The sequence below is a fragment of the Balaenoptera physalus genome (assembly GCF_965194825.1).
Source record: "Balaenoptera physalus genome assembly, chromosome: 20".
NCBI classification, from domain to species: Eukaryota; Metazoa; Chordata; class Mammalia; order Artiodactyla; family Balaenopteridae; genus Balaenoptera; species Balaenoptera physalus.
Genome location: NC_138901.1, coordinates 48,304,786 through 48,328,126, shown reverse-complemented (window position 1 = coordinate 48,328,126; position 23,341 = coordinate 48,304,786). Strand labels below are relative to the sequence as shown.

Sequence of the window (23,341 nt, the reverse complement as noted above, 5' to 3'; positions counted from 1 at the left end):
AAGAAGAAAATCCAAACACAAAAAACCAAAATCACCACCATGGGGTAGTCTAAGAACCACTCTGTTTTCTCATAAAAATTCCTCATTGCACGAGGAAGTAGGGATCTATGTAATGGCAAGAGCCAGTGGTAGTACTCTTCTTCGACAGTCACCATGACATACAAACTTAGCATTAGCAACTTTCAGCTTAACAACAAAACACTTAATAAGTACCCACCAAGGACCATGTTAGGCTCTGGAGACGCAAATGAAACATGGTCCCAGCTTTTGAAGCTCTCATCATTTTTAGTGGATCAGTGGGTAGAGAATGTGTCTTAAGTGACTACAAGCATTTGCTTTGATTAGTACTGACAGGGAAAGAGACAGAAACAGATGGATTTTCATTTGCCTTCTAAGAACAAGCATTTACCTTAAGAGGAAAAAAAAAAATCGACGTATTAAAAAAAAAAAAGTCTGCCCACCTACAGAGACAAGCTGATGTGTATTGGTAACTAGATCTTCAGCACCTACACCAGTTAAACATCACAATGTCCCTATTTGAATGTCTTTCCTGCTGAGGTACTTTAAGAAGTCAGTGATTTATTTGCAGATACCACTATCAACTGCCATCAAGTAAACCAGTATCTGCTGCATATATCTTTCTTACCTGTCACAGGCCATTTAGATTTGAACTCCAGCTACCTCATTCTTGGTGTTTATGTTATGAAACTACGTAATGTGATAGCTGGGTGGACTCAAACAACCCACTTTTGCACATAAACCAAAAGACTTTACTTTTAAAGACTTGCTGTCTGTTTGGGGTTTCTCATTAACAAAATATCTTGTATCGTAGCCCAAGGAGCAAACACAGCAGCTGCCCTTTTCATATACACAGTTGTGGCTTGATATACACAGTGACGATTTCAACCATTTCTAATCACTAATATTTTAAACCTTAAAATTTATTTCTTAGGAATTTGTGCTAAATATGGAAATAATCATTACCCTTTGGGAAACAATGTCTCATTTACTGAAAATGAGTTTAACAAAGGAATTATTCGGTACTGAAAAATACAGAGCAGTGAATTGGGTGACACAAACCACAACATCATCGGCTCATGTGACTTTATTAGGGTAATTTCCTTAAAAAAAATATATAGTAACTTAAAATTTAGCTTCAACAATGTAATATCCTCAGTCATGTCCTCTGTCATAAAATTGTGAAACCAGATCTTAGGTTCTTATTTTGAAAATGTCCCTTAACTCCCAATCTGAGATAAATACCACAAAAAAGAAAAACTTTGCAGAATGGAATATTTCTATTCTGCCTGAAGCCTAGTTTTGACTGGTATGTTTCAGTTGCACACTTGATTCACACTGAATTTTGTTTTAAGTATTAAGAGAATAAATAGCATTCCAAAAGTCACAAGCTTGAAAATTTCCAGTTCGTTCTCTAGTTGGAGACCGTACAAAACTTATTACATGGAACAGTGAGTTGATGCAGTGACCATAAATTTCTTAACACTGTAAGTCTAAATTTAATTGAAACCCAATCTCAGCAAGTTCTGTAAAAATAGCCTCAAAGTAGATAAAGCAAAAGTCACAAAATGTTAATTTAGAAGAATGGTTTATGGGTATTATTATTGTACAATTCTTTCAAGTTTTCTGAGGTTTAAAATTTTTCAGATTTTACAGAACATGATTACATACATGAAAAGAGTGAGCTGTTTTCCACCAAAAGCCTTGTAGTTCATGACATTAAACTTTTACCAGAAACCTTAGAGTCACCGGCACACAAAAACCAAACAACAGAGTATTCTAAATACTCTATTTTTTTTTTTCAGAAGCATTGTTCCTGGTTTCATTTATAGAGTTTTTGTTTTATATTTGTTTTGTTTTGCTTTTAGAAGAACACATCCTCCATTTTCAACAGGCATTAAGTTGGACAGGTATCACGGTAAAGTAGCAAAGGTTCTGGCTCAGCCTCTTACCAGCTGCATGACCTTGAACAATTCTCTTAGCTTCTTTCTCTGCGTCTCAATTTTCCCACTTATAAAATGAGGCAGTTACACTAGATGCATTCTAAAGTATCTTCCAACTCTATAATTCCTTTCAGATAGAGCTCTAGGCTTGTGAGAATGAAAAAATTAGCCCTCAAAAAAAAAAAAAAAAGGCCAAAAACCTACCTTTGTAATGTTAGTGAAACAAATAGGATACAAAATTGTAAATATACAATGTAATAATCATGATCCCAACGCTAACATTACAAACACACACATTCCAGATTTAAAAAATTGAAAAAAAAATTACACCAAAATACTATTAGTGGCTATCTCTGAGTTGTAGGTTAAAAATAACTTTTTGGTATTTTCCAAGTTTCCTACAACAAACATATTATTACTTTGATAACAGAGTGAAAGGAGGGAGTTGAAGAGCAAGGAAAAACCCTTCTCTTATGTGCTAAGGGAAATTTTACCTTTGGAAGGCATTCTAGAATCTGAATGAATTTTTCAAAAACAGTTGGGTGTTAATCTGAAAAAAATCTCTGGTATAGTCATTTACTTGATACCTGTCAACAATCATTCAAAAGCTGTTAGTTACATGCCCTAGGTTAGTAAACTTAAGGAGGTACTGCATTTTTTCACACGTACTGAAACTGGTAATAACAATGATAGCTAACATACACGCATTGCCAAGAACAGTTCTAAGACCTTACATATATATTGATTCATTGAACCCTCACAACAACCCTATGAGATAGATATACCATTATTTACTATCCCCATTTTACACGCAAAAACCAGAGGTTAAATAATTTGCCCACAACTAATAAGGGGTAGAGTCAAGATTTAAATACAGGCAGTCAGTCTGTCATCAGAGGACAGGCTCTTAACTATTAAACCATCCTGTCCCTTTGTACTTAAATGTTGTCCTTTGCAGGTCATTCTTTAACTTCCTTTGCTCTCAAAGTTCGTCTAAACTACTTTTCTTCAATCTGAAAAGAAACAATATTTAAGTACTGGGATAAAAAAGACTGGCCAACCTTTTAACTTGCAAGCTTAAAATTATGATTCATTTCTAAGTCATTACTTCAAAGGTACAGGAAGTATAACTTAATCTCCACACATATCACCAGGTAAACAATATGATAACATCTGAGGAATTAAATACGTGGCATTAATTACTAAGTTAAAATTGGAATGTTTTAATAAAAGACGCTTTATTGACGCTAATCTGTCCTCATGAATCTTCTGTGAAAAGAGCCCCTAAAACCAATTGTTGTACCTTTCTAAAATTTCTATTTCATTGAAATGACATTTTAAACCATGTTGTAATTAGTTTGTTTTTTAAAAGAATGCATCAATATTTATTTTGAACACTGGCCTTAGTACACAACCAGTTATCTTCACAATAACCTCAAATACTATAACATGCAGAACCTGGGAAAGCAACACAAAGGAAGCCAACCAATTCAACATAGTTGAAGGTTCTCACCTAATTCTTAGGTAATTCAAACCCAAACCAAGTATACATGTTTCTCTTTTTCTGCACAGTACCATTACCTGTCAATTTTTATGGTTTCTGGGTTACTTTTACTAAAGCTCAAACTTCCCCACATCTGTATTACCAAATTTCTAGCCCTGTCAAAGTAAATATAGAAAGCAATAGTTTCCTATTTTAAAAAATTAAAAAGAGAAGAAGTGAGAAAAAAAAAACTTTGCATCAGGCTGCCTGTTAACTTAGATGTGCAATGAGACAATCACCTGATAATTGCACCCTTTGGGTGCTTCTGTACTGGTAAGATAATAAAGAGAAATAAAGTCACCTGGTTTATTTCAATTTACTTACACAATTTGCAAATCTGTAGCTCTCTGCCATGGTACATTAAAAAAATTAGCATGTAAGAAAAATCACCTGCTTATGTAAATTGGAGGACGGTTTTTATCCACGCAGACAGAAAAAAAAAAATGGCTGCAATCTGGGTCAAATGACTAATTTTATCCATTTGTTCAAATGTCTCTCTTCACCTTTTCTCTGTAGCTCAGAGCAAGAATTTTAGGTCAAGGAACGGATAAACAAAAAGTTTCTGTGTTGTCCATTCCCCTGTAAGAAGTCTGCTGCCTCACACTACTGAGCTCTATATTACTTAAACTGAAAACAAGACTGAGAACTTTATCTAGATAACAAAACCACAACACTGAGAGGAAAGAAAAGAAATCAGTGGAGGATATCTGATCCAACTGGGAAGGAAAGCAAAAATGGCAAGGATCAAGTACCAATTTTACCTTTTGCTACTTTAGGCAAACAGGGCTTCAGGAAAGGAAAATACTCCAAATAACTCAGGGCAGGCAGGACAACTTCTCTACAAAGAACATTATTCCACTTTGCTCTATAAACACACCCTGTCAAGTTGTTCTGAGTCTGACATAAGTTAGATGAATGCGTTCTTGGTCATTTAACGACTACCTTCCCAGCATTCGTTGCTGGAATTCATCCCTCCCTCTTATAACTGACTCCATCTCCCGGTCCAGGGGTGGACCTGACTGATCCAAAAGTAACCTTATCCCCACTGACAGTGACTGGTTCAGAAATGAGTAAACAACCCAATAAAGGCCAAAGAGACTCTAGAACTGGGCAGGTCAATAAGGTAGTCAGTAGCCCCATGGCTACTGAACACCTGAAATTTGGTTAGTCCAAATTGAGAAGTGTTGTAAGCGCTAAGAGACACACTGGATCTTGTACATTTTGTATGAAAAAAGGAATGTAAAATATCTAATTAATAATTTTTATAGCAATAACATTTGAAATGATAATATTTTGGATATATTAAGTAAAATAATTACTAAAATTAATTTCACCTGTTTCTTTTTACTTTTTTAATGTAGAAAATTTTAAATCACATTATGTGGCTTGCATTATACAGTTGACCCTTGAACAACTCGAAGGTTAGGGGTGCTGACCTCCCCCACCCAGTGCAGTCAAAAATCCATGCATAACTTTTGACTCCCCCCAAACTCAACTTCTAGTAGCCTATGGTTGACTGAAAGGAAGCCTTACTGATAGCATAAACAGTCGATTAACACATATTTTGTATGTTATATATATTATATACCGTATTCTTACAACAAAGTAAGCTAGAGAAAAGAAAATGTTATTAAGAAAATTACAAAGAGGAGAAAATACTTTTGCAGTGCTATTTACAAGATGAATCATCTGTCAGTACCTATATCAATACTGTCTTATATGATACAAAACACTGTAGATATTATACGTATCACTAACGCTACATGTCCAAAATGAAAAGATAACATGAAAAAGAAATTAATATTTATTTACAGGTATAACTAGTCATGCATTGATAACAAAGAAGCAGCAATATGGTAGCTTTATGGTAGGCTAGTTTAATCAATATGAGTATTGGAAACATTGTTACATTCTTTAAAAAGCCAGTTACCTGTGATGATAGGCTAATATAGTTTCTCCAACTCTGAGTAAATGGGGGCGGGGGGCAGGGAGCATACTGTATGTTAATGTAATTCTTTGCAAGCAAAGTTATAAAAGAGTAAGAAAACTAACACACTGTTAATTTTATATTAAACATCCTTCACCTTATGCCTATGTAAGGATAGACTAGTATCTACATATATTTTATGCATTCATGACATCTTTTACTTAATGTTTTGGATATTTCTAGGCTATGTGGTTTGTGAGTTTTTTCAAATTGTCACAAATCTCTAAGAAAGTTTCCAATATACTTATTTTTAAAAATCTGCATATTAAGTAGACCCTCACAGTTCAAACCCATGTTGTTCAAGGGTCAACTGTGTATCTAAGGACAGCGCTGCCGGCTTACTGAGGACTACTGAGGACATCTATGAAAGTGCTCCCTTCCTACTGTGGAAGAGCTTTAGGAAGTCGAGCTCCCTCTATCTCTGGGCATTGTATGCCCTAATCTGCTATAGCCTTAAAGCTGTGATACAGCTCTTTTTCTGGGAGATCCATCTGCAAACTAGTAAATTCCCAACGTAAATTCAGAATTTCAAAGATTTGTAAAAACAAAACATTTTAAATCAACTTGCTAGTTAATGTAAGCACTGGTAAGCAAATCAGCTTACCTGGTTACTCACAAAAAAAGACAAAATACTTAATATTAGACTTTATTTAAGTATTTAAAAATCACTCCAAATATTTAGGAAGGCAAGCAAATAAGTCTAAAACATTAAAAAGGGAAAGTACTATCAGGAAAATAATACCAAATTTATTTTGAGGAAAAAATTTGATTGCCCATTTGCAAATGGGCAGGCCCTTCACAACTGCACCACAACATGTATAATCATTACCAAAAAGTCAGTAACAGGAGAAAGTGAGTCTTTTGGACAAACTGCACACTTAAAATCTGATCCCAAATTTGAAAACTCTATGTAAGTCATCACACTGGAAAAGGGTTACATTTACCTCATCCTACCTTTAAACAAGTTGACAAGCTATTCAACATCTGGAGTCCTGAAGAAAGTTGTCTTGTGGTCACTAGCAGAATCTATTTGCCCAAAGTAATGCCAGAATGCTTTACAAATATTAATGCAATTTTATAATATAAACTTAGGAAGCACAGGATTTTATAAATGAGGAAACCAAGACTCAGAAAAGTCAAATAACTTTACCAAGGTCATAGAGTTGTTGGCACCAAGGCAGGGACCAGAACCTTGTCTCCTAACAAGTTTAGTTAGTACTTTATTACCCTGTCATTTAAGAAAAAGAATCCTCCCAAGGAAATGGTGCCTTGAATATGATAAACATCAAGTTCCCTGGTTTATTAAACTATAAATAACAACTTGGGATTTGGGAGAATTTTATTAACAATAAAAGTGCTGCTAATGCTGAAGACATTCTTTGGAAACAAATATATATATATATATATATATATATATCAGAGGGGGAAAAAAATCATACAATCATTCTCTCATGTGCCATCAACGATCTGCTTGCTAAATTCAATGGCCTTTTTCCACCCTCATTTTGATCTGCACCAAAGATCACTCCCATAGTCCTAACAATCTTCTGCTGTGCGTAGGTTGTCAATCTATGCACTATGAACATATTTTCCTATCTGACTGCCCTTAGTTCCACCTCCAATAATTTCTTCCACCTACAACTGAGAACATTCCCTAAGGCCCAGACCTCAGCTACCTCTACTCTTCCATTTACATATCTTAAAAAAAAAAAATCAATCTGAACAAGTCACTCTCTTACTCAAAAACTTCCAATGGTTGCCATTCCTAATGTTTCAAACTTTTTCATTATTGCCCGCCCCCAGGAGCGTTTTCAGACATTTTCCCCCTTAACTGCCCCCCCATGAAATTTTAATACCATAGATATGTTGTATATCTGTTTATGTACTGTATGTATATACGTGCTTTACTCAGAAACTGTATGTATATACGTGCTTTACTCATAAAAAGAGTAAGTTTTTTTTGCCCCTCTCCCATGTACCAATGGCGTCTCATCTCTTCAGCAGGACACTCCAACCTCTTCAGGATCTAGCTCAAGCTTGTGTCTCCACCCTTATCTCCTATCACCTTCAGCAACTCCAGCCCCGTGAGTCCCCCTCACAAGGGCCCATCCACCCATAATGCCCTTCCCTGTTGTTGACTCTCTCATTTGTTTGTTTGGTTTTTTTTGACTCTCTCATTCTTAAGACTCAGTAGTTGAGGTATTATCTCTTCTAGGAAGCATCCATACCTTCCACAGAAATTCCTCCTCTGTATTCCCAGGGAGTATCTCTATTGCTGCATTTATGGCAGTGAATTACAACTATCCATTTACAAATCTCTCTCCCCCACTAGATCATAATCTCCTTTAAATCCTTATCATCCAGCACAGTGCCTGGCAAACAGTCAACACACAGTAAATGAGTATTATAAGAACAAGTGAAAATAATTTGTCCTTATGTTTTTGTTTTTTTTTTAAATAAATTTATTTATTTATTTATTTATTTATTGGCTGTGTTGGGTCTTAGTTTCTGTGCGAGGGCTTTCTCTAGTTGCAGCGAGCGAGGGCCACTCTTCATCGCGGTGCACGGGCCTCTCACTATAGCGGCCTCTCTTGTTGCGGAGCACAGGCTCCAGACGCGCAGGCTCAGTAGTTGTGGCTCACGGGCCTCGTTGCTCCGTGGCATGTGGGATCTTCCCAGACCAGGGCTCGAACCCGTGTCCCTTGCATTGGCAGGCAGATTCTCAACCACTGCGCCACCAGGGAAGCCCTGTCCTTATGTTTCTGACGGTTTCAAATATAGTTTCAATTCTCCATCAAGACTCCCTGAGAGCAGGGATGTATCACTTCTCATACTCTTTATTTAACTGTAAGCTCCTTCAGGGCAATACTGTGACTTAAACATCTTTATATCCCAAGCACAGTAGAGATAATAGCAGAAACTTGAAACAGGTTTGCTAAATTATTAATAGAGCTAAATATCCTCATTAGTGCCTCCAACAGTGCTGGTCTGTAGCAGGCTGACAATAAAAATACTTTGACTAGTGACTTCCAACATTGTCAAAACCTTCCATATGATTCAATTAGCCAAACTAATTCAAAACACAGATGTGAAACTGGGTTTAGGTAAAGAGCACCGATCATGATCAAAGGCAGAATTCCCTGTACAGAGTCCCTCTACTCACACCATTACAATTAACTATTAAAGTTGAACTCAGTATAGTTTCCTTAGAAGTCATCCTTTCATAATGCCAAAGTGCCAGAATTTTTTCTAATGTCTCCTAGCTAGGTACCTTAGAACTACCGACTAGGCCTATGAGGACTTGTCACGTGCTTATTCACAGTATTACAGCTGTTGCCTCAGGCACTCTTTGTTACCCCCAAGCAACAAAAGGATCAAACTGACAAGCTATTTTAGTTAGGAAATCATTGTTGATCTGCATTAGATGACCCAATCAACAAATAATTCACGTGAGTATTATGGAAGCACAGGGAATCATAAGTAAAACCCAAATATAATCTTATAATGGAAAGAGCTTCTACCCAATGACTTCTTTCTGTTTGGTTGGATGACAAATGGAAAAGTTTCTTTGGCTTTGACAATTCCCATCAAAGAAATCAAATCAGCATATTAAGGAAACTTACAGTAAACAAACAGTTGATTCTTAAACTGTTAGGACATCAACAAATCTAATAAAAACCACCTAGACACTCAATTCTACATATAGAAGTCAGTGAAAACTCTAATGCTCCAAGTTGTGAAAATAATGAAATATTCCAGCACTCCATTAGAAGATGGCTTTTTATATCAAGGAACAACAATGCTACAGTTGCCTAAGCTTTGAGGATTAAATCCCAGAACTTGAGACGCAAATAAATATTCAGTTAACGTACTTTGCAAATATTCTTCTAGCATAGCACATGAAAGGGAACTATATCTACCCCTATTTCTTTTTCAGGACATGCACCAGTGGTACTAACTGACAGCTAAAAAAGATGCATGTAATTTTGAGGGATATTGTTGTTTTAGCTTGTTTGAAAAGGCAACTCTTTCTGAAACGTATTTTTTTAGGAAAAAAATCATCTTTTTTTCTTTTAAGCTGATATTCAATAGCAGAACATGACATTTCTCCCTAAGAATACAATGAGCTTCTACTGTTGTGTTTTGGTTTTGTTTAATTGTTGGTTTTTGAATAAAATCTGCATAATCTTGTCCAGGAGCACAAGTACAAAATGACTTCCAGTGTTACAGGCTATGGAGTTTCTCTCGCCAAGAAACCAGTTCAATATCATTAGACTGTGTTACTTTTATTTTCTCTCTTTGCCTCCTCTGCTTTATGACAATGAACCTGCAGTTTCTAAAAGTAAGTTTGTTTGTAGTTAAAACTAACAATATAGATTTCCACATTTCTAGTTTCACACGGATGCTTTGTTATGTCTAGAAGAGCAACCGTTTCCTTTTTATGGTGCAGGCTCTGCTTCTTCAAAGCTCTTTTCACAAAGCAGACCCCCCCCCAAAGAATCCAGCTGTGGCTGTTAATCTTGGCTGACAGAGAAACTTCTCAATACTACAGATTCTCAACCTGTAAAACACAGTTAATAACAGAATACACTTTAGTATACCACTCTTTCTGATGCAACTAACTCCAGCGTTTTCCCAAAATTATTCCAAAAGCATTCCCCATTTTTCCAAATTATATTTTGCTATTTGAGGAGTAAGAGGACGAGACAAAACATCAGAAAATACATGATGCCTCTAATTTCCACAAGATGAGCAACCTAGACAATCTCTGCCATGCATAAGGATTTACACTGAATAATTTTTGATTAAATCACACATATTTCCCCTGCCTCACTGGGATCTTCTTTAACAATTCACATCTTTTCATCCAAACACAAGTAAAATGAATTCCTACTAAAGCTGAACTTTGACAATAAGGATGTCCTTCATTTGTTACATTCTGAGAAAAAAAAAATTAATGTCCTTCCAGGCATGGAAATCCATACTTTCTAAAATAGTACAGATGATCTGGCTAAACACCTACCAAGTCCATACAAACATGTATATTATGGTTTTTTATGCATTTGTTTTTAATGAATTGAGAGAATAGGACAGAATATTTTACCTTAACTCTAAATTCAACCCTCCTTACTTCCCTGGCATATAGCACAACTAAGGGGACACTCTATGGTATTTAAAGTCATGCCTCCAAAAAACAGTCTGCATGTTGATTTTACCTGATAAATCTTATCTTATGTGAAGCCATTTCTATGCACATTTACACAAGTTTGACTCTCCTACCAAAAATAACCACAATAAAAACCAGCTAACATTTATTGAGTGCTTACTGTGTGCTAGACAGTGTACTCATTGGTTTACAAGGATTACCTCATTTAATCCTCATACCAATTGTACGAGATGGGTGCTAGTATTATCCTCACTTTATAGATGAGGAGCAGAGAAGTTAAACAATATATCAAGATCACACAGCTAGTAAGTAACTAAGTATCAGTACAGTGATGCTTAAGTTTCAAACTACTTAAATAAAAGTAACCTGCTGAAGGAATTAGAATAATAACATTCAAAGTTCTCCAACTTTACTTGGAGTACAAAGGCAACAGACTGAATGAATCCCAGGATCTTTGATCTTTCAATTAATCAGATAAGTAAAAAACACTTATTTTATAAAGTAGACACTTTTCCCAGACTCACTTTTATCAAGGTGGCAATATGTACCATTAATTCAATCTGATATTTTCAGCTGCCAATGTCAAAACTGCCTGGGTTTAGCGGTCCTCAAACCTTTCTCATGTGGTCAACTTCCTCCAATTCTCAAAAGCATACGCTTCACGAGCCCCTGAAGCCTTTATGTTATAATACATCTTTAAGAACAGTATAACTTACTTTCCTCTGGCAAATGTGAACTACAGACAAGAAGGTATTTACATTATTCTCACCAAACAACTGAGGTTGCTGTTTGTGAGTTGTTTTGTGTTTTAGTTTTGCATTATGAAAATGTCCATATGGGCATTTGAAAGCCTTGTTATCTGATAAAGAAGGTCAAATTATATACAATGCTTTGATAACCCATGAACAATATTCTGTCATTGGCAATGAATGTGTCTCAGGCTACCCCATGATATTACTAGGTAAACTGGAAACCTTACTTTGAGATAAAACACAGCAGACAGTTGTTAATGAAACCTTAATTGAACTGTCAAAGCACCACCTTTACCAGCAAGGTTATATAGGTAATTCACTACTTTTACACAACTGTCCAACACTGATAGGTTATTCCAATAGTTAAATTCAGCAGAAAGATAAATCAAGCCTGGTAGACTAAATTGTTCAGTGATAAATCTGAATGGTAAAATGCTGCATCACTTCTACAAATCTCTCTCCTTGTCTACATGGAGAAACAACAATATCCCTCAAAATTATATGCAACATATTTAGCCATCAGTTAGTACCACTGGGTACATGTCCAAAAAAAGAAATGAGAGCAGATATAGTTTCTTTTCATATGCTATGTCAGAAGAAAAATACTTGCAAAATGCATTAAACATATTTGATCCTCATACCAATTGTACGAGATGGGTGCTAGTATTATCCTCACCTAAGTGAATCTTATAATGCCCAAGTAGTTATATGGTGCTTTGAATTAAATGATGTATCATTAGAATATTTTTATGTTCCATTTTAATCACTTTAGAAAATAGTTGTTTCAGACTCATTAGGTGCCTTCTAAATTAAAATGAAAAATTTTCGTTCAGTTAGTTAAAAAATAAAAAAGCTCACTAATATCTTTAGCTTGGGTTTGAGAATACTAGTGCAATTCACTGTGGTTTGGTGTCCAGATCTCTAGTTTTAACAATCTTACTCATGTCATATAGCAGTCAAATTCCAAATATAATAAGCAATTCAGACAGCAAGTCATAAATATGTAAATATAAAAATAGAAAAGAATTTGCATACTAAAACACACACCTGGAACTCTTTCCTCTTTTTTTTCATACCAAATTGTATTTCACCTGTAACAGCTGATAAAAACATTCAATGCGGGGCTTCCCTGGTGGCACAGTGGTTGAGAATCTGCCTGCTAATGCAGGGGACACGGGTTCGCGCCCTGGTCTGGGAAGATCCCACATGCCGCGGAGCAACTAGACCCGTGAGCCACAACTACTGAGCCTGTGCGTCTGGAGCCTGTGCTCCGCAACAAGAAAGGCCACGATAGTGAGAGGCCCGTGCACCGCGATGAAGAGTGGCCCCCGCTTGCCGCAACTAGAGAAAGCCCTAGCACAGAAACGAAGACCCAACATAGCAATCAAGCAATCAATCAATAAATTAAAACTTTAAAAAAAAAAAAAAAAAATTCAATGCAGCTAAGTAGAAAAACTTGATTAAAGAACAAAGGAGGACCTGACCAGGAGATCAAATAACCAAGCAGCAAAGATGCCACAACACTGTGCTAGGTGCTGGGGTAAAAAAGAAGTACTCTAGCAGACACAGTCACTACCCTCACAGGGCTTACAAATGTAGTCAGTCAGACAGGGCAAACGCACAACAACTGGTGTACAGTGGAAGATGGCACAGAGATGGAGGTACTTCAAGTACATGGAAAGAACTCCATGGGTGGTAGAAAGGGTCGATTAATGAAAGAACCTAGAATGGATTCAAATCAAACACATTCAGATTTTCATGTATTGGTAATTCAGAACACCCACTACCAGAATGTTTGCTGTGGGATATGTTTCAGCACTACAGTTCCTCACCTCCCTCCCCTTAAAAAAAAATTCCCTTAGCACCAACTTGAAGTTAAAACTTTTACAAATCACATCACCATTTGATAGAAATGTAGGTGAATAACATCTTTAGAACATAGTCAAGAATGCTGCAACCCATTTCCCTTTCAGCACCTCTAGTTCTTAGCACTGTATGCAAAGCACTAAAATGAAAGAGAGCATCCAGGTCTAAGAAAATCCAAACAAATTCTCAGTAAATCAATGACAAAATTTAAAGCAAGGAACGATCTTTTTCCTACCCCCTGCCCCCCCCAGCTTTGAAATCCTCAAGGGTTGGACACGGAACAGCAGTTCACAGTGCAGTCCCTGAGGATAGGATATGGAAGGGATGAGAGGAAGGCAAGAACAGGCAGGTCCCTGAGCAGAGACTGAAAAGGCACCATTACCGTCTGCATTCTTTCCCACCAGGAATCCCACACACCTTGGAGAACTTGCTGGGAAAACACTGGACTTCACCAGTTTAAAAAAAGACGGATCGGATCATTTAGTAGCCTAATTTATAAAATCTGAAATGTAAATAAAGATGGCCAGATATAATGCAAAAATGAAACATGTCAATTATAGCCTGAAAAGCAATGACGAAAGGAGACATTTACCAGGCTGGTTCCAAAGAGTTCGTTTTCCTGTGGTGATGGGGGCTTTTCTATACATTAACAAGAATCTTTTCTTTTTTAAATCGAGGTATAGTTGAAGGAATCTATTTTTGAAGCACTGAAAACATCAATTCATCTATCCACACCAGAATACTTAATCCTTAGGGGGAAAAGCTCAGTTCACTCTAGTTTTGAAAGAAATAGGACCCTACAATGATAAATACATTTTGTTATAAACTACTAATCTTCCTAAGAAGGACAAATAGACAAAATGTTGCATTTAAGAAGCCCTCGGACTTTAAAATGTATACTAGCACTAGCAAAAGTAGAGAAGTTTCATGTTTAAAAAGTATACTTCCTACTACAGCAACCAACCAAGGGATAACAGCAACTTACAAGCCACTAAATGACACTAAAACATTACACTGAATGTGGGCCACTGCACAGTTACAGTCTACTGACCTCAATTGTGGTACTCATGTGTGATGCTATATTTAATGCATTCTTATCAAAAGACTAAAGCTACATACTTCCCAACTGTAGCTTTATGGTTTAAAATAAACCACTCATGCAATGACTTAACTGGTTCAACTATAACCTTATCTTCCTTCTGGGGATCAAGATCACAAATTAAGGAATGAAAAGACAGAAAGAGCAAAGTAGTTATGCAACGTATACCCCAATGACAAGACTATTATAAAGAATCCAGTTTGGGTCAGTTGTGACATTTGCTGCAATTGGGCAACTGATTCAAACTAAATCAAACATGAGAGATGGCCAAGGTCTGTGTAGAAATAAGCATTCCATGCATTCATCTATTTACTGAATCTCCATTAAGTGGCTTGCTTAGGTTCTACACAATAGGTTTGGTAGACAACAAACTTATGTGAGTTACTCAACAGAGGGTGCTCCACCAAAGCTGTCCACGACTCCAAAGCACAAGCCTAGATAACCAATGCCATCAGGCCTCTTTACCAGGTAAGGAAGGGTGCCTTCCTACAGTTGAGCTGAGAAGCTTGTTCCACTTGGGTTGACATGGAGAAAACCATGAGAAAGGACTTGCCCAACGACAACCATGAGAAGACACCAGGAGAAGCTGTGTTTTCCTTTGGATACTCACCAGACGACACCAAAGGCTCCATATCCAATAGGTCTATCCGGCTCAATATCCAGCTGCTGTTGTGGATGATGCGAGTGCTGATGATGGTGCGCCTTAACTGTGGCAGCTGCGGCAGCCTGTACCTGAGCTGGGGCTGCCGCAGCCGGTCCAGGAGCCTGACCCGGTGCCGGTGATGGGAAATACGGCTGCTGCTGCCCAGGGTTTAACATGGCTGCAGCTGCGGCCGCTGCTGCGGCTGCCGCAGCTGCCGAGGAGGTATGCTGCTGTACGGGGTGGACAGCAGCAGCCGACCCGGGATGAAGATGGTGCTGGGGGTGGTGGTGGTGGTGAAGGTGAGGAGGAGGGAGGTGTGGAAGGTGGTGGTGATGGTGGTGGTGGTGCCCTGCTGCTGCCGCAGATGTACCGCCATTGTAAGCCGCCATCATTTTTGCGTTGGCTCTTGCGCCACAAAGAGACATTCAAAAAAAAATGCCCTTTGATTGGAAAGCAAACTGGGTCAAGCTGTCATTTGGCCATTTAAAAATGAAGAAAAAACCCACTTACTCCACCTCCAAAAACATGGAGCGTAAGTGGCTTTATGTCTTCATCAGTCAATCCAGACAAGTTAGAGGATCTTGGTGTTTAATTTGGGGGTGGGTGTGTGTGGAAGGGTGTGGGTCGCCCCCAAAAATAAAAGAGAAAAGAAAAAGAAAAAGGAAAAAGGGACCCCTTCCCCCCAGGTTTCCTGCCACAAGTGGGTACTAAAACTCCATCCTTAATTCGGGGGAGGTTCCAACTTTGAATGTGGGAATAAAGGCCAAACCTCCCGACCCCCTGAACTCCACACGCGAAAAGGATCAGGTAACACACCACCCTGGGAATCTTGTAAGAGGCTTGACTCATCTACCCCTTCCATTCCCACATCCTTTTTCAAACACCTACCACCTCAAAAATGCAACTGAAAAAAATTCCAACCACCCCAAAGTGAAAAGATGGGGGGAAATATTCAGGGAAACTAGCTCCCCCCCCTCGAACTCTCAGGCCTTCCTACATCTCCCCCTACTCCTCGTCAGGTTGACCTGATTGGAAGGGCGGGGGGGGGTGGGGGGGTGGGGTACTAAACTTTCCCGAACAGAAAAGAGCCAGGGAAGGAGGCAGGAGGGACAGAGTGAGAAGAGGAGGCGACAGGGCAGGACAGAGAGGAGAAAGAGAACCGGGGCAAAGTGAAGGTAAGGAGGTGCGGGGAGCAATGAAAGAGAGGTGGGCAGCACTCGGACGCCCAGACAGAGGGAACCGCCCCGGGAGGAGGTTAGGGTCCCGGGGCCAAAGAATGGGAGCCCCGGGAGACGGGCGGGGTGCAGTCGGAAGCGAGCTGACTCCTGCCCCCGCCGCCGGCTGCTTCTGCTGAGGAGGGTTGGGGGGGAGAGCGGGTGGGTCCCCCCGCGCGACGGCCCCCACAGGGCTCAAGGCTGCTCCGTCTCCCCCCCTCCCCCCCACCCGGCTTCCGTCCCCGCGGCCGCTTTCTCCTCAGCCGCCGCGGCCGCTTTCTCCTCGAGCCGCCACCTCCTCAGCCGCCGGTGCCGCCGCGGCCGGACTCACCTCCCCTAGCAAAGCCGGATAGAGCGGAGCCAGCGGCGGACACGCGCAACCAGCCGCCGAGGCCCCGCCCCCGCCTCACACTGACCGGCTACCCTAGCCAATCCACGCCCACCTGTCCGCGTCCGCCTCCAATCCCGGGCCGGGAGCTTCAGACAGGCGCACTGTTCGGCCAGTGGCGACAGGGTGTGGGTCTCCTGGGGAAATCCCGCCCCCGACCCGGGATGGGCAGATCGAAAGACCAATCAAAAGGCAGAGTTGGGCCTGACCGACAAGACCAAAAGCGAATTAAACACCAAAGATCTCCGTGACATTTTCTTTCGCCTCTCTCTTTTCTTTTTCTTCTTTTATTTTTTTGGCAGGAGCAGGAAGCTGCGTGCTAATCCCGCCTGCAAAGGCTGGAAGAGAGGGGTGGAACGAAAGAACCAATCGTGAGCCGGGGACCAAGAACAGAGCAACCAATCATTGGCTTGAAGAGGAAGTGGGCTGAGACTGGGACCAGATAGACACTTGATTTGACAAATGGAAAAAAAGACTGATCTCGGTCCCACCCTTCAGAACTCCTATAGGTCAGGACTGCGGCGAATTCCCTGTCATATCAGCGACGATCAAGGGGCGGGGCCAAGTGTAAGGGGTGTGGTCTAAAGAAGGGGGCGGGACCTAGATGAAGAAGGCGGAGTCCAAATCATCCATTGATTGGAATCATCTACTACCCCTTCTAAAAACATCACAGGTGTGGAGAAATAGGAGCAAAAGGGGATGTCGAGCTTCAGAAACTCAACCAAGGTTACTCAACAAGACAGTCACTGAAGAAACTCAGTAGACTGACAGTTCATAGCCAGTTCATAGCTGGTCCTCCATGGCTAATCCTCGTAGTGGCAGAAAGAGAAAGACGCGTTATTTCGTTTTCACAACTACACGCTCATTGAACGATAGGGCTATTGATACTAATTAAGACAACAAAAGTAATAAACTTAACCACAAAGACTAATTTTCTCCCATATTTTCTAATAAGTTCTAGTCATTGAAATCTTACTAAAATAACATCTTTCACTTTCACATAACCTCACTTAATTTACTTTTCTTTAAAAATATGAAATAATAAGCTTACAGTACTTTACCCTTAATAAAACTGTGCACTCAATCCTGGAAATCATCATTGATTCCTCTTTTGCCTGCCCACTCCTCCCCTTCTAATCATCAAGTCTTAAACGCTTTTGAACACTTCTAAACACACACACACCCTTCTCCCCAGTCACCACAGTGTTACCTAAACGCATGCTACTAGCATCTTTAATTAACGCATCTCCCTGCTTTCAGGCTAGCTCTCCTCTAATCCATCCTCCACTGAGAGCATTGCAATCTTTTAAAAATACAAGTCTGACCACACCCCTACCCTTGAAAAACGTCAATAAGTCTAAATAGCCCAGCTAGATCTGGTTCCCGCCTTCCTCAGCAGCCTTATCTCTCACCTGCACCCTCTATACTCCAGACATTCTGAATTTCTTTCAGTTCCTCAAATGGTTTGTTGCCTCCAAGCCTTCATGCATATCTTCAGCTCCAAACACTCCCTACTCCACTCCTCTAACTTATAGTTCAGGTCTTCACTTTTTTTTCTGGAAAGCTTTCCCTAACCCTGTGGTAGAGTATGTGCTTCTGTTATATAGATATATAACAAGGCACTACCTCCCTCATAGCACTGAGAACTTTTTATTTTTTAATTGTTTACTGAGTTTGACCAGGACAGAAAACTTGTCTGTCTCACTCTGTGATATGCCCGGTTCCTTGGGCAGAGTCTAAAAGGTGAAGGTAATAAAGATTTGCATGCGTTTCTGAGAACAGAAGTGGGTACCAGTCCAAGCTCTGCTATTCACTAGCTTTATGACTTAGGCAATTTAACTTTTCTGAGTTTCAGTTGCCTCGACTGAAAATGAAGGTAATAATATATGCCTCATCAAGTGGAGTTGGGGATTAAATTAAGGTGATACATTTTAAAGTTCCTGGCAATATATGTTCATTCTCTTTCAATCAGAATCTTGGGGGTGGGGGGCAGGAATCTGTTTAATCAGCCCTCCGGGTGATTCTTACATGCACTAAAGTTTGAGAAGCACTGGCCTAGAGGAAAGAGGCTGAGTCAACTTTACTTTTCTGTATCTAGTATAGCACCTGGCACCTAGAAAGTGCTCAGTGCATGTGAAATAAAGAAATACATCCAATTCACCAGAAAATTATTGCATATGAAGAGCTATTTATTCCTGCCACAAATATTTACTGAGCACCGACTCTATCTAGGCATTGTGCTAGGTGCAACAATAGGGGAAGGGAGACACAAATTAACAGTCTGCCCTTCAGGAAGGAGCTCTAAGTCTGGTGCAAGAGTTTCCAAAATGGTGTGTGCACACACCAAGTGGTGCACAAAGTGAGCCATTGGGCTCCAAAAAGAAATTAGTACAACTTCTATTTCTGCTTATTTTTTATTTCATCTTTTTAAAGTGTCCATTTTGTCAGTGTTTTATAATGTACATAATATACAGTTGTGTACATGTATATTATGCATAAATAAATAAAATATGTAAATTGGGGATTTACGCTCCAAAAATTTATTAAAAATATTGGGAAATCACTAGTCTAGTGACTATTTAATGTCCATGATTTAGATCAGCTCTGTCCAATAGAAATATAAAGAGAGTAACATAAAAAATTTTAAATGTTCTAGTAGTCACATTAAAAAGTTAAAAGAAACTAATTCTATTTGTAATTTAATATATTTTATCTAAATCAACATATCCAAAATTTGTCATTTTAAACATATAATCAATGTAAAAAAAAGATTGTGTATATATGTATATATATTTTGATACTAGGTCTTCGAAATCTGGTGTGTATTTTGCATTAACAGCATATCTCGACTAAATTAAAAATTCAGTTTCCTCCGTCATACTAGTCACATTTCAAGTGCTCAATAGCCTCATGTGGCTAGTGGCTATCATATTAGACAGCACAGATATAGATCATGGGTTTGAATCCCTGCTCTGCCCCTTACTAGCTATATGATCTTGGGCAAATTCCTTAACCTATCTTAGTCTGAATTTCCTTGTCCATAAAATAGAGAGGATCCCTTACTTCTCCAACAGTTGCGATGATTCAAATAGACAATAATGGAAAGCACAAGCCCAGGGCCTGCCCCGCTCCTCATGGGGGCAGTAAGTGGCGTGGTTATTATTAGTATTACACTCCAAGGCAAAGTGTCCTACGTGTCAGATGAGAAATACACTTCGGGGACTGCTCAGTTCATGTCCCCAGCATTCCATCCACATGAAGCCGGCCTGACAGACACTCAATTCCCCTTAAACACATCACCAGACAGTACAATATCTGGCCCTTTCCATTCTGTTCCATTTTCAAGAGCTGAGCATGATGAACGAGAAGTTGGAAGTGACTCAGCAGGATAGCACTTAAAGCCTAAAAAAAGCACGCAGGACATCAGAATGCATAAGCAGGAATAGAATGTGCAGGAAGTGGGAGGTGATCTTCCCTTTCTTCCAAGAACTGGCTCCCCCCCATGAGTTGTCTGCGGAGACTATGCGGCTTTGGGCACTTAACACTTTTGAGCTTTAGTTTCTTCATCTACTTTGAAGTAGAAAATATCTACTTGGAAGGGATATTGAGAGGATTAAATAAGGTTATGTATTAACATATGAAAGACCTAGCACAGTGCCTGACACAGATCAGCCACTCAATACAGGTAGCTTCCTTCCCACTTCTAGGTATTGGTTGTTGATCAGTTTTGTTCCTGGTGTCTCCTTTCCCAGTGCTCTTCAGAGAAACAGGGCATGGTAAGAAGCTGGGACTGGGTAAGGCCAGACAAATCCAGGTTCATGTGTTGTCCAAGCCTTTTGAAGTCTTCTATCCCCAGAGCTGGGCTTCCACTCAACTCAACAACATAGCTTAAGCCCCATGAGAGCTCCCTTTGCATGTATCTGAGGACTTTGGCCTCATCTTACCCTTCTCCATCTTTCAGCCCCTGGGTGAGAAATTCGTCCCAACTCCAAACCCCAAGACCAAACTTTAGCCCTGACTCATGTCCTTGGCCAGGAGAGCCAGGCAACGTTCAACACTTTCCCCCTTCCCAGGTGAATCAGTGATGAACATTTTATCTGAGTTTTATTAAAAAGTTTTAAATTATGTGATAAAATTGGTATGTTTAACATTTATAGGTGCCCTTTGTCATTTTGACTTCTTAAATCAATAAATGAAAGTATAACTCACATGCATTGGACATACAATAAAATAAGGCATCTTTCATAATATCATATGGGAAATGTCCTATGGATCCATTTTCAGCTTGGACTCCAAATGCGGTAAGATACTTTTCACTAAAAGGGCAATAAAGAGCCTTGTACAAAACTTCCACCTATCCAGTCCCAGTACATCAAGTTGCAGAGCTCAGCCTCCAGAACAGAATAAAGGTTGCCCTCCCTAAAAGCCCTCAAAGACAGTGGTCCCAGGTTAGAAAGAGAGCTGCGGCCTTAAACAGCCATTCCTAGATTAGCAGGTGAAACCAAGTTCTCTAAGACCACACTGAGCACTGTGTAGGCAAAGAATAAGACTGGTTCCAATGCCTTGCTGCAAATTGGAATCACCTGGGGATGTTTAAAATTACTGAAAGCCTGGCTTCAGTGGTGTGATGGTAAATGCTCAACACTCAGCTCTTTAGAAAGAAAGAAAAAAAAAAGCCCTGATTTGTAACCCATCTCCATGGTATGAAAACTTCTACCATGGTTGATTTCAAGTTACCAGTATGACTTCACTGAAGGTGGAACTGGGATGAGATATATATACAACAGTCTCCTAAGGCACGTGGCAGCTGACCACTGCCTGGCATCCACCCCATTTATCTGGTATGGGATTTGGCCTGGGCATCAGTATTTTTTTAAATCTTCGCAGTAGATTGTAATGTGTTTGCAGCAAGCTTGGAACCACTAGGCTAAGGGCCTCATAATAAAGGCCCAGAAGCAAGAAACAGGCCACTTCACTGTCTTCCAGTGAAAAATATAACTGACAACTAGATTTAATATTTGCCTCCTCATGTCAGTACATTTTCTCCCACTAGGCAAGCCTCCACAGGAAACTAAATCATTGGCAGAAGGTTGCTCAGTGGGCATGGTCTCAGAGCACAGGGTGGAGGCGTGGAGGGGAGGCTGGTGGGACATCTGAAGAGCCAAGGTCATTTTACCAATGTAATTGTCTGACTGGAGATTCCTGGCGGTGCCGGAAACACTGATAAATTCCCCCTCTGGGACACCCCTCCAGGGATATCACGAGTCTTCTATTAAAACCATCTGTATTCTGACTGGGTGGCAAGCACTTGATTTGCTTAATTCTTAATTGTTACACTTTCAGCTGTGCTGATTGAACCCTAGTCATTTTGCTTGAAGTGTACCTAACTCTCCACAGGGGAGGTGAGGGAGGAATGGCGTTTTCTTATAGAGATGGCTAACTGGGCCCCACCTCTGGGTTCCCATAGCCCCTTCTGCTTATTTCTTTCATGGTGCTTATAACACAGCATCACAGATGTTTACTTGTCTGATGCTCTGGGAGCTCCCTAAGGGCAGAGACTGTGTTCCTGTTTTTCTCTGCATCCCCAGTGCCCAGTGTCGGTTCTTAAGCTGAAGTGAAACAAGCTCGTCCATCACATTATAAAGTATTTTTATCTTATTTTTAAAAACACAAACAATTCACAAATAGATTGTTGTTTTAAATTTTTCAGTTTTCTATTTAAGCAAATTCTCCCTTGACCCTCTCATCCAGTCCTACTCTCCTCGGAGGTAACCACTATTCTCAGATAAGTGTGCATCCCAACTAGACTATTTTATGGTCATTTACACACACACACACAAATAGAAATATACGGTTTTATTTTTTGTTTTAAAAATACGTGCTACACCACCGCAATGAGAAGCCGGAGCACCGCAACGAAGAGTAGCCCCCGCTCGCTGCAACTAGAGAAAGCCCACGCGCAGCAATGAAGACCCAACGCAGCCATAAATAAATAAATTAATTAAAAAAAAAAAAAAAACGTGCTACAGAAACTAACACACCATTGTAAAGCAATTATACTCCAGTAAAGATGTTTAAAAAAAAATGTGCTATTATGCTACACATCTAGTCTTTATAACATGCTTTTTCACTTAACAATATGTTTTGGGGATCTTTTCGTAATTATCTAATGTATTTATTGTTCTGCTTTGTTCTTTCAAAATGTTGAACTCGAAAGGAGACCCTGAAACAAGGATTCAAGCACAAGTCCTTTATTTGAGAGGTGATACTAGAAAATACCAGTAGAGGGATGGGGAAGTGAGACAAGGAAGGGAAGGAAGCCAATAAAAGGTGTTTTATCAAGCAAGTCATCACCGTAGGTAACCAGAGCTCAAGTCCTCAGGGAACTCTGGGAGCCAGTGTACGACCTGAGTGTGGAACCCTCTACCTGAAGAGAGCTGGGGCATCACCTCCCATCTACCATTGGTTGAGGGCTGCTTCAGAGAGAGATTAATTCCCCAGTACTTTTGGTTTGCCATGCTCCTGGGCAGAGAGCACTCTGGTGGCCAGAGAAAGTCCTCAGACAAGTAGATGCAGGTGCTAGCAGTAGAAAGTCAGCGGGCATACAGAGACATCGTAAATCCCAGGTTCTATGGGTAGAGCACTGACAGGGTCTGCTACAGGGCAGGTATGCCTTACTTTATTATATCATTTCCCATTTAAGTTGCTTACATTTTTTAGC

At 39.7% G+C, this 23,341-nt stretch overlaps 1 protein-coding gene across 7 annotated transcripts in view; it reads right to left on the bottom strand.

Moving 5' to 3' along the window:
- NLK (nemo like kinase) overlaps positions 1-16,618 on the bottom strand; it is a 148,402-nt gene extending 131,784 nt beyond the window's left edge. For 3 of the 7 annotated variants that reach the window (XR_014257664.1, XR_014257665.1, XM_082442283.1), the window contains exon 1: positions 14,986-16,615. Coding sequence is in view for 5 of the 7 variants with exons in the window: in XM_082442283.1 (XP_082298409.1) it covers positions 14,986-15,443 (458 nt within the window). In the remaining 2 variants the exon portion in view is untranslated. Of the gene's footprint in view, positions 1-14,985 lie in introns of all 7 variants that reach the window. The other 4 variants (XM_082442285.1, XM_082442282.1, XM_082442284.1 and 1 more) reach the window with 2 other exon arrangements.
- Between the last annotated feature and the right edge of the window lie 6,723 nt (positions 16,619-23,341).